We start from the raw sequence: 16,839 nt of genomic DNA on the forward strand, positions 1-16,839 counted from the left end.
TGCTTCCTCGCAAAGTGGTTTGGCTGGTGCATAAGCTCGAGATGCAGAGGTGGGGGAATCGGAGCAGCAGGCAAGTGGAAGTTCAGTGATGGAACATGCTGTGGCATGGAAGTGCAAAGGGAAAGAGAGGAGTGGGCTGGTCTGATCACAGCAAGACTAATGTGTGCAATGTAGCATGTCTATCAGGTAAGGATCATGGATTTCAATGCTGGCTCAGTGGTTATAAGTATGATGTGGTGGCTTTAACAGAGACCTGATTTCCATGAGGAAATGATTTACAGCTCAATGCCCCAGGGTTTAATTGTTTTAGATGGAAACGTCTGGATCACGACTGAAGTCAGGATAGGCTTGAAGAGTGAGAATGTCTGTCGAGGTCAAAAATGAGAAACGCCCTTACGGTCATTTATAACCGAGGATTCGGGCCTGAGACTTTTCCAAAATCAGAGCAAAGAGTGGGCAGGGGTCTGAACAAAAAGGCAGTGAATGAAGGCGGATGGCGGGGATCAGGTGCCAACACACAGAAAAAGTGAAAATAGATAGGAGGACATGGAGAAAGGGTAGAATTAATCGTTGGAGAAAGACGATCTGTAAATACGCAGCTAAAGGAAATGTAGCGGGAGGGATGAAAGAGGGAGAGGGAGAGAATTAAGAAAGGAAAAATAGGAAAAGGGGAAGGAGAGGGTGATTGGAAACCTGAGGTCAATTGTGTGGCCTTCTCTACATCAGAGGGACTGGTTGCAGGCTGGGAGATCACTTCGCTCAGCACCTCCGCTCCATCCACAACCACAGCGACCTCCCAGTGGCCAACCATTTCAATCCCAAGTGTCACTCCCGCACTTACATGTCTGTCCATGGCCTTATGGTCCATCCAATCCTGACCACCCACAGATTTGGGAGGAACAACATCTTATTTTCCCGTCTGGGCCCCCTCCAGCCCAATGGCATGAATATTGACTTTACTGCAACCCATTAAACCTGCTGCCTTTTCTTTCATCTCCCCCTCCTCCTATCGTTCCAGTTCTTCCACCCACCTACTCAGCTGACTCCCCTCCCCCTCATTGCTGCTGTCCTCTCCCTCCTTTCTCCACCTGCCCTCACCACCCCCTCCCCCCCCCCCACTCTCTTATTCAGATACCTGCCAGATTTTTCTCACACCTTGATGAGGGGCTAAAGCCCCAAACATTGGTTCTGTATCTCAGCCTTTGCTACATAAAGGACACTGTTGGACCTGCTGAGTCTCTCCAGGAATTTGTGTTTATAATGACATCTATGGAGGGTTCTGTTCCAAACCCAGAGGACCCCAAAACCCAGCAGGAATAGATATTCACCAAGACAAATGGTTACTTCAACAAAAATTGCTTTTAATTATCTTTAAACATGAAAACAGAATCACACCTTAACTTATCACTATTGACTTAACTAACCTAACTCAAACCCCTTTTCATTCCAAGTGCACGTGTATGTAATGTGTGTGTAAGTTCAGAAAAGTTCTTGGGTTCACAGTCCAATCTCACTTCTCATTCCTCCAAGTTCACTGGTTGCAGGCAATTCTTATACTGTGCACAGAATTTAACATTTATAAAGTACACCAAGCTTTGGTGCTATAAAGCTAAATGGTTACCACTCAGGAAGGTTCTTGTCAGTTTTCAGTTTGCTCCAAGACACCCACGACTGATTTACTTCCATCAGCCATTCCAGTGTCTTCCCAAAGGAACTTGTCCCCTCAGGGTTCTCCAAATGATAACTTCTTTCTTTGAGGTCACCACAGAGTTCCTTTTAGTTTACCTTATTCCAAGTGAAACATTAGACAGCCAGTCCTCTCCTCTTGTATAGACCACAAGGGCTTTGACCAAGCTGAACTAAGCACTCATAACCCACCTTCCAAATGGGGTTTTCCACAAGCTTGCCGGATTGTCCTGTTCCAGTCCCAGCTGCTGTGACTGACTGTAAAACTGCAGAACTGATCTGTGTGTCTCTCTCATACAGAGAGAAAGCCTGTTTGAATCTCTCTGCTTGCAAGTTCCCCTCCAGACAATCTGCAGCTCCAACAGGTTCTTTCATCTGTTGTCTTTTTGTAAACCACAATCCATTAGTGAAGTCTCTTGGGCACTCTCAAAGCTTTTGCAAAGGCTCTGAGGCCCCGATCTGTCTAGCATGGGGAAGAGCTCCAGTATTTTAAATAAGATCTGTTTTAAAGTATTGTCTGTCACAGTTCCCAGACGGAATAAGCATCTCCAAATTTGGGGGTGGCCTCATTCTGAAAGTGCTTGAGACACGGACAAGAATGTTGGCACTGGAATAGGGCGGGGAATTGAAATGAGTTGCCACTGGGAAGCTGGCACAGCAATTGCAGGTGAAGAAAGAAGCATTCTCCCAGTCTGCATCCGGTCTCTCAGATGCAGAGAATCCACCACAACATGAGAAGCAGGTGAAGTGGACAAATGCTGAAGATTGAGAAAGTCAAGTGTCACTTCACTTCGAAGGGTTGTTTGGGACCCTGCATCCCAGTAGGGAGGAGGTGTCAGGGTATGTTGCATTTTTTGTGGACTCACGGATGGGGCGAATGGGACAATGGGAGTGGTGGACAAGGAAGCCACAGAGGGATTGGTGCCTGCAGTAGATGGTGAGGGGTCCAGAGGGGAACGCGTGTGTTCCTGCAGGATAACATGGTGAGTGGCAGAAACATGTGGAGGTGGTAGGTGAGGACAAAGGGAATCCTGACCTTCAGCCGTGCATGGCGGAGGTCTCAGGGCAGATGTGCAGGTAATGAAGGATATGGGAATAAGAACCGAGTTCATTGCCACAGGAGTATTTGGAGAGGACCTCAGATGATCTTGCATGGAAAATCTCATCTTGGGAGCATAAACGGAGGAAATGAGAGAAAGGGGATGAAATCCTTACAGAGGGCAGAGTGTGAAAGAGATATAGTTGAGGAATTTGTGGGACTTGTATATGAATGTCTTGTCTCCTGACATGGTCTACCTCCAGCAACCCCCTCACCTTTCCTCTCCCTGAGAATAGGGAGAAAGTTGCTGCGGGTAGACCATGTCAGTTGGAGGTTGTGGTGTAGATTGGCAGCACAGTGGATGAAGTAGACTGGATCATCACAAGTGCACATTGTGGTCTCCTCTTCGTTGGAGAGACTGGACACAAATAGGGTAATCGCTTTGTTAACCACCTTGGTTCCATCTGCCACATTAGTGGGAATCTCCGATTTGCATTAAGCATGCTGAGGTTGGGCCAGAACACTCCGTCTCTGGGAGAGGAATCCCAGAGGAGACGGTAAAAACCAGAATGGTTTAGGGTGGGCAGCAGTGTGATGGAGAACAGGGGAGAAAATCCAGGAGAGCTTGGGGAAGGGCAAGGGTGAGAGGGGCCAGCATGAGTGTTCTCCTGGAGGCCGTGGGTCCCAGGGTGAAAGGTTACTGTGGCAGGTTTGACATTCCCATTGCTACCCACAGAGCCAGATCCAAGATCAAGCCCCACATTGCTGGCCAGCAGTGTAATGGGGCCTCTTCTACTGCCTGGACAAGCCGAATATATTTTTGAGGCAGGGATGAAAGCTCAGGTCTTCTCTCTGTCTGACATGTTGAAGAAGACGAGTCGACTGCTATTGCAGTGTTTGTGTAATGTAGGTATAATCAGTACCAATGAGTCCATTAGAGGTTGACACATACAACACAGTAACAGGCCATGAGTCTGTACTGCCCAATTTACTGGCACTCCTATTACATTATGAATGGTGGGGGGAAGCCAGAGCCCCTGTGGAAAGCCCACACAGACAGGGGGAAAACAAACTCCTTATAGACAGTGCGGGGTTGGAAGCCCAGTCCCGACCGCTGGCGCTGTCAAGGCGTGGTGCGCCACTACTATACCATCTGTGACACCCAAAACAAATTATATTATCACTCAACAGGAAACGTAGCTTTTTGGGGAACAGCGACGCAGTCCAGCACCGATTACGGGGCATCTGCGGACAGAGCCATTGACGGCAACAATAACGCGGATGCCAAGCAGGGTTCCTGCTCGCACACAAAGGAAAGCGACAACCCCTGGTGGAGAGTCGACTTAAAAGCGAATCACCTTGTGTCCAAAGTCCGAATTATCAACAGGAAGGACTGCTGTAGAGAAAGGATCCTTGGAGCCGAGATCCACATCAGCAATTCGCTGGAGAACCACGGGAATTCCAACAAACTGTAAGTTATCAGCGGTCATACTGACTCCATCAGTCAGTCCCTGTTGAAATTATGGGGCGGGGGGGCGGGGGGGGGGGGGTTCCACGCACGGTTCATGATGTTGGATGCTCTTAAAGTAACAGGGCAAACTGACACAGCAACATTGACTTCACTCTTGTACAAAGACAATAATTGTGACTGATGGTTGAGCGAGAGGATTACCGTAAATATTCGTGTATAATGCAAAAAATGTTTCCCCCTTTCCTCCCTCAAATATAGGGGGGGGGTCGCATTATACTCGAGAGTAAAAAAATTTTTTAAATTTCTGCGGGTGAGCAGCAGCGCGACTCGGGCAAGCGGCAGCACAACTTGGGCGGGCAAGCAGGCGAACGGCAGCGTGACTTGGGCGGCCGAGAAGAGGGGAGGTCGTGAGAAACGACATCATGAATCGGGCAGGTGAGGGGGGAGGTCGTGAGAGACGCCAACGCGACTCAGGCGGGTGAGGGGAGGGGGGTTTGTGAGAGACGTCAACGCGACTCAGGCGGGTGAGGGGAAGGGGGGTCGTATTATACCATATAACCATTTACGGAGCAAAAACCGGCCATGTCGGCTTTTCGAGTCCGCACCGGTTCACTAGAACAACTCCACTAGCTCAACTCTCCCACTCTCCGCCCATAGCCCTCCAACCCCCTCACCTCCATGTACACATCCAACCTTCTCTTAAATGACAGGAAGGACCCTGCCGCATCTATCTCATTCGGAAGATCGTTCCATTCTGCCACCACTCTCTGAGCGAAAAAGCATCCTCTAATATTTCTCCTAAAGTTTTTCCCCCTTACCCTTAACTCATGGCCTTCTTGTTCCAACCTCCCCTGCCCTCGGGGAAAGAGTCTGTTTATGTCTAGTCTACCTATTCCTTTCATAATTTTAAATACCTCTATCAAATCCCCTCTCAGCCGTCTAAGTTCCAATGAATAAAGTCCCAGTCTCCTTAATCTCTCCCTGTAATCCAGATGCTGAAAGCCAGGCAACATCCTTGTAAACCTTCTCTGCACCCTCTCCACCTTATCTATATCCTTTTTATAATTTGGAGACCAGAACTGAACACAATACTCCAAACCTGGCCTCACCAACGCCTTAAACAGCTGCAGCATCACCTCCCAGCTCCTATACTCTACACTATGATTTATGAAGGCCAGCATACCATACGCCTTCTTAACCACCCTGTCTACATGGGAATCCAACTTCAGTGAATTCTGTACCATAACCCCCAGGTCCCTCTGCTCCTCTGCGAGCCTCAGTGCCCTCCCCTTAACTGTATATGTCCTATTCTGGTTATTTTTACCGAAATGCAACACCTCACACTTGTCTACATTGAATTCCATCTGCCATCTTTCAGCCCACTCTTCCAAACAAACCAAATCCTTCTGTAATCCAAGAAAACTTTCCTCACTATCCACCACTCCCCTTATTTTCGTATCATCCGCATATTTGCTTACCCAGTTAACCACACCCTCCTCTAAATCATTAATATAAATGATAACCAACAAAGGACCCAGCACCGATCCCTGAGACACTCCGCTCGTCACAGGCTTCCAACCTGACATACAGTTGTCTACCATGTCTCTCTGCTGTCTATCTCCCAGCCACCTCTGAACCCATATCACAATCTCTCTACTAATTCCCAGTGACTGAACCTTCCTTATTAACCTTCCATGTGGAACCTTCTCAAAAGCCTTACTAAAATCCAAATAGATCACATCCACCGCTCTACCTTCATCCACCTTTTCTGTCGCTTTCTTAAAAAACTCTACAAGGTTCGTCAAACATGACTTTCCTTTTACAAACCCATGCTGGGTGCCCCTAATCAATCCTTGCCCATCCAGATATGCATATATACTATCTCAAAGAATATCCTCCATAACCTTCCCCACCACCGAAGTCAAACTTACTGGCCGATAATTACTTGGCCGACACGTAATGCCTTTTTTGAACAATGGAACTACATTTGCAACCCTCCAATCCTGTGGTACCAACCCCTCCTCCAGTGATCTTTGAAAAATCACTGTCAGTGCCCCCGCTATTTGTTCCTTGACCTCCCTTAAAGTCCTGGGAAAAATCCCATCAGGACCAGGAGACTTATCCACCTTTATTGACCCTAGAAGCTCCAAAACTCTTATTTTATTAATCCCTATCCTTTCCATAACTAAGCCCTTTGCCCCTCTTATCTCTTATAGCCCAATATCCCTTTCCCTCATGAATACAGACGAGAAAAAATTGTTCAATACTTCTCCCATCTCATACAGTTCCTGACATAGTTCACCGGTCCCATCATCCAGTGGACCTATTCTATCCTTAACCCTCCATTTACTGTTCACGTATCTGTAAAAACCCTTAGGATTCACCTTCGCCTTATTAGCTATGGACACCTCATACCTTATTTTTGCCTTTCTAATTTCCCTCTTAAGGTTCTTCCTGCAATCTAAGTAATGACCATACATCTCCTCAATCTCTTGTTTTTATATTTGGTATAGGCCTCCCTCTTGTCCCGAACCAACTTCTTAATTTCACCAGAAAACCATGGCTCCCTCGAACATTTAGTTCAACATAAAGATCCTGTACTCTCAAAATTTCACCCCTAAATACCCGCCAAATTTCCTCTACATCCTTTCCAGCAAAAAGATCAGCTCACCCCAACTCTCCACAAGAAGGCAAATCTGGCCTTCCCCCCACGCGAAGACCTTCAACCTCGGACCCGACCTATCTCTTTCCATCATTAAGTTAAAGGTAATGGACCCGTGATCACTGGATCCAAAGATCTTTCCAACACTCACCATCACCTGCTCCATTTCATTCCTAAACAATAGATCTAAAACTACTCCCCCTCTAGTTGGCTTCTCAACATTTTGATGCAAAAAGCAATCCTGAACACAATGCATAAACTCGAAGCCATCCTGCTCTCTTACTGACTGCGTTTCCCAATCTATGTTTGGAAAATTGAAATCCCCAACCAACACCACCCTATTCCTACTGCACATCTCACTTATTTCCTTGCACATTTGCTCTTCCAGTTCCCTTTCCCCATTTGGAGGCCTCTAATATACCCCCATAATAGTAACCTCACCCTTCTTATTTTTCAGCTCTACCCACACTGCTTCCCTCGATGAGCCCTCCAGTCTATCTTGCCTCAGCACTGCTGTAATATCCTCCCTGACAAGTAATGCCACACCTCCCCCTCTTAATCCACCAACTCAGTCACATCTAAAGCAGTGAAATCCTGGAACATTCAACTGCCAGTCACAACCTTCCTTCGACCACATGTCGCTAATGGCCACAACACCATAATGCCACGTGTCAATCCACACCTTTAACTCATCCAGCTTCCTTACTACGCTCCTCGCATTAAAATAAATACATCTCAGGGATCTCCTACATCCTACCTTCTACATATCCTCCTCTCTACCATTCTCACAATTGTCACTACAACATCTTTTTACAACTTCCTGCTTTTCCTCCCTCAAATTATTCAAACTTGTCTCTTTCCTTATCCTACTAACCCTCACCCTGCTGTCCTGCCTAACTCGAAACCCTGTCCCCAACCATACTAGTTTAAAGCCCCCCCGACAGCCCTAGCAAATGCCCCTGCCAGGAGACTCGTCCCTCTGGAAATAAGATGTAACCCATCATTACGGAATAGGTCCTATCTCCCCCAAAAAAAGTCCCAGTAGTCCAAGAACTTGAAACCCTGTGTCTTACTCCACCCCTTTAGCCACGCATTTAACCTCCACCTGATCCTATTTCTGCCCTCACTGTCACGTGGCACAGGAAGCAATCCAGAGATTACCCCTAATGTGCGGTCCTCCTTGTAAGCTCCCTACCCAACTCCCTATACTCATTCTGCAGGACGACTATCTCCTTTCTTCCAACATCATTGGTACCAACATGTACCACAACCTCAGGCTCCTCACCCTCCCCTTTTAGGATGTTCTGAACACACATAGTCACTTCCCAGACCCTGGCACCAAGGAGGCAAACCACCATCCGATTTTCCTTATCGCGTCCGCAAAAACCTCTGTCTGTCCTCCTAACCATTGAATCCCCTATAACTATCACCTTTTTCCTTTTATCCCTTCCTTTCTGGGTCACAGAGGTTGACTCCACACCTCTGCCCACCATAGTCGACTATCCCCCTCCTCAGTACTCAAGGTGCAGAACCAATTACTGAATTACAGTCTCGGGTGCTTGCACATGAACCTGACCCCTCCCTTTCCTCCTCCTAACGATAACCCACTGCCCCTCCTCCTGTGGCCCCTGTGTGACCACTTGCCTGTAGTTCTTGTCTACAATAGCCTCACTCTCCCTAACCAGAGAGAGGTCATTGAGCTGCAGCTCAAGTTCCTTGACCCGGTCCTTCAGGCCACACTCTTTGTCCGTGATGGCCTCACTCTCCCTAACCAGAGAGAGGTCATTGAGTTGCAGCTCAAGTTCCCCAACTCGGTCCCTTAGACGCTGCAACTCAGCACACTTTGTGCACACGTGGATGTCCGGGAGACGTGAAGACTCCATGACTTCCCACATGTGACACTGAGAGCAGAAAACTGTCCTCACACACATCCTTCCTCCTTCTCCTCACACCTTACTAAATTAACTGTGAATGTCTTACCTTTAGTCCAGCACGCTCGTCCTCAGCCTCTGCTCGCCAAAGCCTCTCGAGCCAAAGTCTCAGGGACCCACTCCTTCACTGGGCCGCTCCTTCACTGGGTGCTCCGATAGTCGCCCAAACTCCAGTCGCCGCCTCCTCTAACTCACAGCCAAACCAAATTTTTCCCCTCAAAAATGGGGAGTCGCATTATACACGAATATTTACGGTATTTAAAATAGCGAGCAATTACATGTCGTGGCAATCTGGAAATAAGTAGGTGAAGAGGCCAGATCATATTGAATTAGGGGATATGTCTGAACAGCTTCGTCGACATACGTCCAATGTTCTCGAGTTGTCATGCAGACGATAGAGTAGGGAAGGAGCACTAACTGACCCGGTGATGTGAACATTTGATCTAGAGGTCTCATCAGTCTGATTGATCAACCAGAGATCATGGTTGGCTGTTTCAGAGACATGATTTCCAGTTATTTACTGATCGCGGCTCAAACAAATCTGAAGGAAACTTGCAAAATAACAATAAACTCTCTTTCAGTCACAATGGACATTTCCCTGCTATCAGGCAGACACAATGCAGGACAGACAGTAAATACTGGGACTTCACCATCTCGTGGCTATTATGGTTTGTAGACTGCAATGTTGGGAAAATAGCGGGAAACAATGAACCTAATGACTGCCTGTGTGGTCATTCCCACTGGGCCCATTACCGGACTGCAAGTCTTCGAGGGCAACAGTCCCAGGGGCTGGATGTGCAGTCAAGTGAAGGACTGACAAAGAACTTTTCCAGTATGATTTACACTGCAGGCTTCCTCCAAAAGGTTGCAGGGATGCTGCAGGTTAAATCGCGGGACAGGGGTTGACTCCAAATCCCCGCGCATTCCTTTTTCGGCTGTGGTATTTTAAATTCTGTACAAAAAGAAGATAGGGTTCTAGGTGTGGGGGATGTGACTAACATCAACCACACGAGACAGAGTGTAAGTTAAATGCTAGTTTTAAAAGACTAATATATACAGCTAGGTCTTGCCTCTGTGCAAGCCTAGGTCAGAATGGAGGAGCCTAGCTCCGGTCAGCTTGATATACAAGCCGACCCTGGTGACCTAGTGGTGTAATAGCCCATCACCACAGGGGATAAGCAGCTGGTCGGAGCAGTTGAGTCAGGCACTGTTTAAAAATTTGGTGATAGGAGCAGGACCGGGGGCCTGAGGAGGATTCACTCTGATAGGAGGGCGGAAAAGAAGTAGGAAGAGGGAAGGTGTGCGGGACAGGCAGTTCGAGAGGGCGAAGGTGGGGAAGAGAAGGCAAGGAGAAGGAGGAGTGGGGACATACAGTCACGGGGAAACAAGCGGAGATGTTTGCGGACATCGGAGAAGCCAATGTTTGATTGGCGCTATTAAAGTTGAATGCAAGCTGTTGTTCCCCCAATTTGTGAATGAGTTCACCCCGACTGGGCGGGAAGGCAATTTGTGAATGAGTTCACCCCGACTGGGCGGGAAGGCAATTTGTGAATGGGTTCACCCCAACTGGGCGGGAAGGCAATTTGTGAATGAGTTCACCTCGACTGGGCTGGAAGGCAATTTGTGAATGAGTTCACCCCGACTGGGCGGGGAGGCAATTTGTGAATGAGTTCACCCCGACTGGGCAGGGAGGCAATTTGTGAATGATTTCACCCCGACTGGGCGGGGAGGCAATTTGTGAATGAGTTCACCTCGACTGGGTGGGAAGGCAATTTGTGAATGAGTTCACCCCGACTGGGCGGGAAGGCAATTTGTGAATGGGTTCACCCCGACTGGGCGGGGAGGCAATTTGTGAATGAGTCCACCCCGACTGGGCGGGGAGGCAATTTGTGAATGAGTTCACCCCGACTGCGCGGGGAGGCAATTTGTGAATGAGTCCACCCCGACTGGGCGGGAAGGCAATTTGTGAATGAGTTCACCCCGACTGGGCGGGAAGGCAATTTGTGAATGAGTTTGCCCCGACTGGGTGAGAAGGCAATTTGTGAATGAGTTCACTCCGACTGGGCGGGGAGGCAATTTATGAATGAGTTCACCCCGACTGGGCGGGAAGGCAATTTATGAATGAGTTCACCCCGACTGGGCGGGAAGGCAATTTGTGAATGAGTTTGCCCCGACTGGGTGAGAAGGCAATTTGTGAATGAGTTCACTCCGACTCTGCGGGGAGGCAATTTGTGAATGAGTTCACCCCGACTGGGCAGGCAGGCAATTTGTGAATGAATTCACCCCGACTGGGCGGGAAGGCAATTTGTGAATGAGTTCACCCCGACTGGGCGGGGAGGCAATTTGTTAATGAGTTCACCCCGACTGGGCGGGGAGGCAATTTGTTAATGAGTTCACCCCGACTGGGCGGGAAGGCAATTTTTGAATGAGTTCACCCCAACTGCGCGGGGAGGCAAGGACAGATATTGGGAAGTGGAATGAAAATTTGCTGCCTTTGGTTAATCCTCCATGTCCTGGCGGATGGAGCAAAGGTGCTCAAAGCAGAAAACCGCCAACTCATGCCTCATCTCTCGAACGTCAATGGGCCACACGGGAAGGACAATATGAAGTGGGTGAACCCCACAAATTTGCAGGTGAAGTGTGGCATCGCATAGCAGGATGAACTGGGGCTCTGACATATGGAGAAGGGGAGGTGTGGACAGAGGTTTGCCACTTGTGGCCGTCACTGATCAAGTGAAAGATGTGCGATTAGTAGGAAGGATTGAGTGGACACAGGAGTCAAGGAGAGATCAATCGCTTCAGAAAATAGAGTATGTCTGGTAGTGAGAGCCTATGGGAAAGGACGGAAATTGCAGAGTCTTGTATGTTGGTTATGGGGATAGTAGAGTGGTCAGTGAGGATGGGTGAAACATTGCAATTGCGATTTTGAGGATGGTGGTGGGAATGGGCGAGGATAGATTTTCGGAAAGTGGAGGGGATGTATGTGAGGGCCATGGGCTTTCCTGAATAAAGGGGACACCCTTCCAAGTGAGGCAACACTTCAACTGCCAAATGGCAGGGGTTGTTACCAAAATTCGGCGCTCACTGGGTATCGCCTCTACATCATTGTAACCGAGCATAGAGATGCATTTGCTTGGTCAGCACATTCGCTCCGTTAGCCTTCACGTTACAGAACTCCTGCTGACCGGTCAATTGCATTCCACTTTCCACTGCCACTCTGTTGTGCTTGTCCAGTGTATACTGTACTGCCAGGTTGGGACCATATCCAAATTGGAGTAACCACCCACTTGGCCGTCTTTGCTGGATGGAATCAAAATCAATCTACGATGTGCTACCACCTTCTCCTCCTTGCTTTCACCATCAATCGGGCTGCATCCGACCGTGTCTTTCCCGTGCCTTTCCTACCATCCACCCTCTCGACTTGCCCATCTCCTTCCTTCATCTGTGTCAGAAACACAAATTCTCACAAATGAGTCTCTTTAAGATCGGTGACACGATAAGCTTTATTCACAAGTCTGCAGAGTTGGACTCAACCGGCTTCTCGCCAAGTCGAGCCCCGATACATACAGTGCGTTGTTTTTTATACAATCTGCTTGTCCTTCGGCATCTCCACTACGCTGCTTTAATTGGTTAGTTTTTGCAGAATCATCCTGATTACTGTTCGTCACGCACACCACGATCATTCATGACCTCTGCTCACACCAAATCCTGTTTTTCACTCTTTATCAATCTTTGGCTCCTGCATGTCTCTCTGTAGTTAAATCTGTTGCAAGTCTGTTGTAACATTTTCCAGCTAAACTCTAGTGGTTAGCCCCCTTTTATGATTGATCATCACATTTTAACTTAAACCCTTTTTAACCCAAATTCTCTATCTATAACAATCCACCCCTTTCTTTCTTTAAAATGTGTGTACTATTGCTGAATGGGGATCTTAACCCAGGGAAGAGAACCATCTTCTGATAGATCAATCTCGTGCTGGACTAAAATCCTAACTGGGTCTCCCGGGGCCCCTGGCTGCATGGTCTGCTGGACCATCGAAGTCACGAGGCTGCGCAGACAGGGAATGAGGCAGGGCAAAACAAGCAGGAGGAACAAAACACCCCCGATGACCCACAACAAGCTGCGCCACCAGGTTCCTCCAAACCAATTGTCCAGCCAAGTCAATTTTGTGAGAGGATGCCAGGTCTGGACTGGTACATGGGACAAAGTACGAATATTATCAGCGATCCTGCGAACGGCCTGGCCATTATCATCAATCTTTAAGCAGCAGTTTGTCAAATTAAGCTTCCCACACACACCCCCTTCTGTGGCCAGCAAATAGTCCAGGGCCAGACGGTTCTGATAGATGGCAGAGCGCATCTGACCTTGCTGGGATGCGAGCAATTGCAGGGCCAAGGCCGTCTGGTTTGTAACAATCTCAAGGACCGCCTGCAAGCGAATAATGCGATTCAGCATTTAAATAGGAGTACGGTAACCCCAGGATCCATCTTGGGCCCATGTAGCGGGACCGTAATACTCAATTATCCGTTCCAGAGGCCAATCATCTCCCCACTGTCCCAAGTGCACCGTGCTGGAGCGGGGCCAAATCCGGAGGCCACAAAGGGGCAGGCACTCCCGAGGGTGGGATGGGACTCTCTGCCGGAACAGTGCGCTGGTGTATGCAGAACCAGAGTCCATCAGGGCATGGTGGGCCGGACTCACCCTCCCAGGGCCAACCGTTAAGAGGGAAAGGAGTGCGATTAGGAATCTGTATATAATAACTCACACTACTTCCCTCGTGCTCCGTACAAGGGGTATATGGATGTTGGGTGGTGTTGTCTGCCCAGCATTTCTTAGAAACTGAGGTATGGGAAATGAAACTACCCTCCTGTCTTTCCCAAGTGCGGTCCTGAAAAAGGACCACTGTGTCTCTGCACCTCTTACACTTCAGACCTGACAAAGACAGAGGCAAACCAAGAAAAACCAAAGCATATAACAATAACATTGTCAATCAAGTCCTCCTGCAAAGTCGCAAAGTAAGAGGACTGTCCCCAGGAACACAAGTCCAATCTGAGTCCGTGTCAGGGTCCTGAGGCGCCTCTACAGGTCCCTTAAATCTGGATGCGTGCGTCCACCCCCTCTCTCTTGTTCGCACTGCAGCCTCTGTAGTCAAGAGAACTTGGAATGGACCTTCCCACTTTGGCTGGAGTCTTTCGGTTTTCCAGGTCTTGATGAGGATCCAGTCTCCCGGTTCCACCTTGTGTAGAGAGAAGTCTAAGGGCGGTGTTTGTGTCAATAGTCCCCTCTTCCGTAAATCTGTAAGAGAGCGTGACAGTACCTGTAAATAGTTCCTAACAAAAATATCCCCTTCCCCCAAGGTGGGACACCCCTCAACTTTACTCCAGAAGGGAAGCCCAAACATCATCTCATAAGGGGACACCCCCCACATCCCTGCGTGGGGAAGTACGAATTCTCAATAAGTCCAGGGGCAGACACTTTATCCAAGGCATTTTAGTCTCCACCATTAATTTTGTCAATTGCGTCTTTAGGGTTCCATTCATACGCTCAACCCTCCCTGAGCTTTGCGGATGCCAAGGGGTATGCAGTTTCCAAGACACTTGCAGGGCATCACAAATCAATTGGTGAACTTTGGAGTAAAAGTGTGGACCCCTGTCCGAGTCTATAGAATCCATTATGCCATATCTGGGGATCACATGCTCTAGGAGGAGGCGAGCTACTGTGAAGGCAGTAGCATTCACTGTTGGGAAGGCTTCCACCCATCGGGTAAAGTGATCTACCATCACCAACAGATACTTCCACCTTTGGACCTGAGGTAACTCCGTGAAGTCGATCTGGATTCTTTGGAAGGGGCGTATGGCCAACGGTTGACCTCCCACGGTGCCCGTCCTCATTACCTTCTTATTAATTCTTGTGCAGATGTGGCAGTTCTGCACCTCCTGTTGGGCCAAAGTGTAGATCCCCTTACACACATAGTCTCGAAGCACTGTGTCGCACAAGGCCTGGGTGCCCCAGTGGCTCTGATGATGCAGGTGTTTTAAAATATTGCGAGTTATTTCCTTATTTAGAACCATTCTTCCATCTGGGGTCTTCCATGTTCCATCCGGCAGTCGGCATGCGCCCAGCTGAGCCATGTCCGTTTCTTCCTTAGCAGTGAAAATGGGAGCCTTTTCTATACCTGGTCTTACTGGGATTAAGGTCAGCAAGCGGACTTCCCATTGCATGGCTGCCCTTTTGGCCTCTTCATCAGCCCGTCTGTTCCAAATCGCGGTCGGGGTATCTCCTCTCTGATGGCCTGGTATGTAGACCACTGCTATTTCCCAGGGTAATGTCAGGGCTTCCAGGGTCAGAGTAATCATCTGTTCGTGTGCCAACTCCTTCCCTCTTGATGTAATCAGACCGCGTTCCTTCCAGATCTTACCAAAGGTATGCACTACCCCGTATGCGTATTTGGAATCAGTGTAAATTGTCCCAGTTTTCTCTGCCAGTACCCTGAGGGCCCTCTGCAAGGCATATAGTTCGCAGGACTGTGCCGACCAGCTTCCGGGTAGCCTCGCAGATTCTACCACTTCCCAAGCATCTCCTTCTATTATGGCATACCCGCTTCTCCTCATTCCGTCAACACATCTGGCGGAGCCGTCAATGTAGAGTTCATATCCCTCTCCCAGGGGGGTATCGCGAAGATCCTCTCGGGTCTTGGTCTGGAGATCTGTCAACTCGACACAGTCGTGCTCCACTTCTTCCCCTGTTTCACCGCCATATAAAAACTGAGCTGGGTTGCAACTATTATTCTTAGCAAACTGTAGATCTTCTCCGACCATTAAAATGGTCTCGTACTTTAATATGCGGGAATCAGTCAGCCATCAATGGGCGGTTTGTGCTAATAGAACACTCACAGAGTGGGGGGTGTACACAGTCATCCTTCCTCCAAAAGTGAGTTTGCGTGCCTCCTCCACCAACAGAGCAGCAGCCGCTACTCCCTGGATGCACGTCGGCCATGCACGAGACACTGGGTCCATCATTTTGGACAGGAAGGCCACTGGGTGTCGCTGGCCGCCTTTTTCCTGCGTCAGAACCCCCACAGCTGTTCCTTGATTATGGGTGACGAATAGCTGGAAGGGTTGCTTCAAAGAGGGCAGAGTGAGTACCGGGGTCCGCGTCAGGCAACGACTCAGGTCCTCAAACCATCCCTTCTCCTCCTGGGTCCATTTCAATGGATGTTCATCCTCATTTGTCAGCTTTTCATACATAAACTTCACCAACGCCGAGTAGTCCTCTATTCATAACCTGCAGTAACCTAAGAGCCCCAGGAATTGTCTTATTTCCTTCTTATTACGGGGTAACGGCATTCTGGTGATTCCCGCAATCCTTTCAGGGGTAATCCGTTTCTGTCCTTTACTTATCTGGTGCCCCAGGTACACCACAGTCCTCTCAACGAACTGTAACTTGTTCCTGGACACTCGCAGACCCTTTTTCCCTAGATAGTTCAAGGTCTAATTGTATCTCCCCTCATTTCTTGTTCCTTGGGCCCTGATAACAGCAGATCATCCACATACTGCATCAATTGGGAGTCATCGGACCGTGGATAGTCCGCCAAGATCTGTTCTAGCATTTGTCCAAACAGATTCGAATAAGCTGTTCACCCATTGGCGTACTAGGGTCCACACCCACATACTGTTGGACATTCTTTCTCACCCTCTCCAAGAAATCAGTAGGGGACTCATCTTTCCCCTGGTGGTTCCCAAATGCCTTGGTGAAATTGTGACCCTTTGGCACAGCCTCCCGTATCCCTTTAATCATCCACTCTCTATATTGTCTCATATTTGTCAATCCCTCGGGTGTTCGTTTGTCCCACCTGGGTTCATTCAGGGGATATTTTTGTTCATGGGGTCTGGGGTCCCCAGGTTGTTCACGTTCCCACATAAGGAGGGCAGCCTGTCGAATCATCTGCCTCTCCTGGGGTGAGAATAATGTTCCCATTATTGCGTGCATCTCTTCCCAGGTATATGTGTTTGGTCCCAGGAACTGGTCGAACTGTTCGGCCAGTCCCATG

General features: G+C 48.7%; 1 protein-coding gene across 1 annotated transcript in view; it reads left to right on the plus strand.

Annotated features, from left to right (window-relative positions):
- The first annotated feature begins 3,381 nt into the window (after positions 1 to 3,381).
- LOC138762135 (uncharacterized) overlaps positions 3,382 to 16,839 on the plus strand; it is a 32,625-nt gene continuing 19,167 nt past the window's right edge. The window contains exons 1-2 of the mRNA XM_069935623.1: positions 3,382 to 3,502; positions 3,854 to 4,196. Of these exons, the coding sequence (XP_069791724.1) occupies positions 3,382 to 3,502; positions 3,854 to 4,196 (464 nt within the window). The remainder of the gene's footprint in view (positions 3,503 to 3,853; positions 4,197 to 16,839) is intronic.

This window comes from Narcine bancroftii, chromosome 1, assembly GCF_036971445.1.
Source record: "Narcine bancroftii isolate sNarBan1 chromosome 1, sNarBan1.hap1, whole genome shotgun sequence".
In the NCBI taxonomy this organism is placed as follows: Eukaryota; Metazoa; Chordata; class Chondrichthyes; order Torpediniformes; family Narcinidae; genus Narcine; species Narcine bancroftii.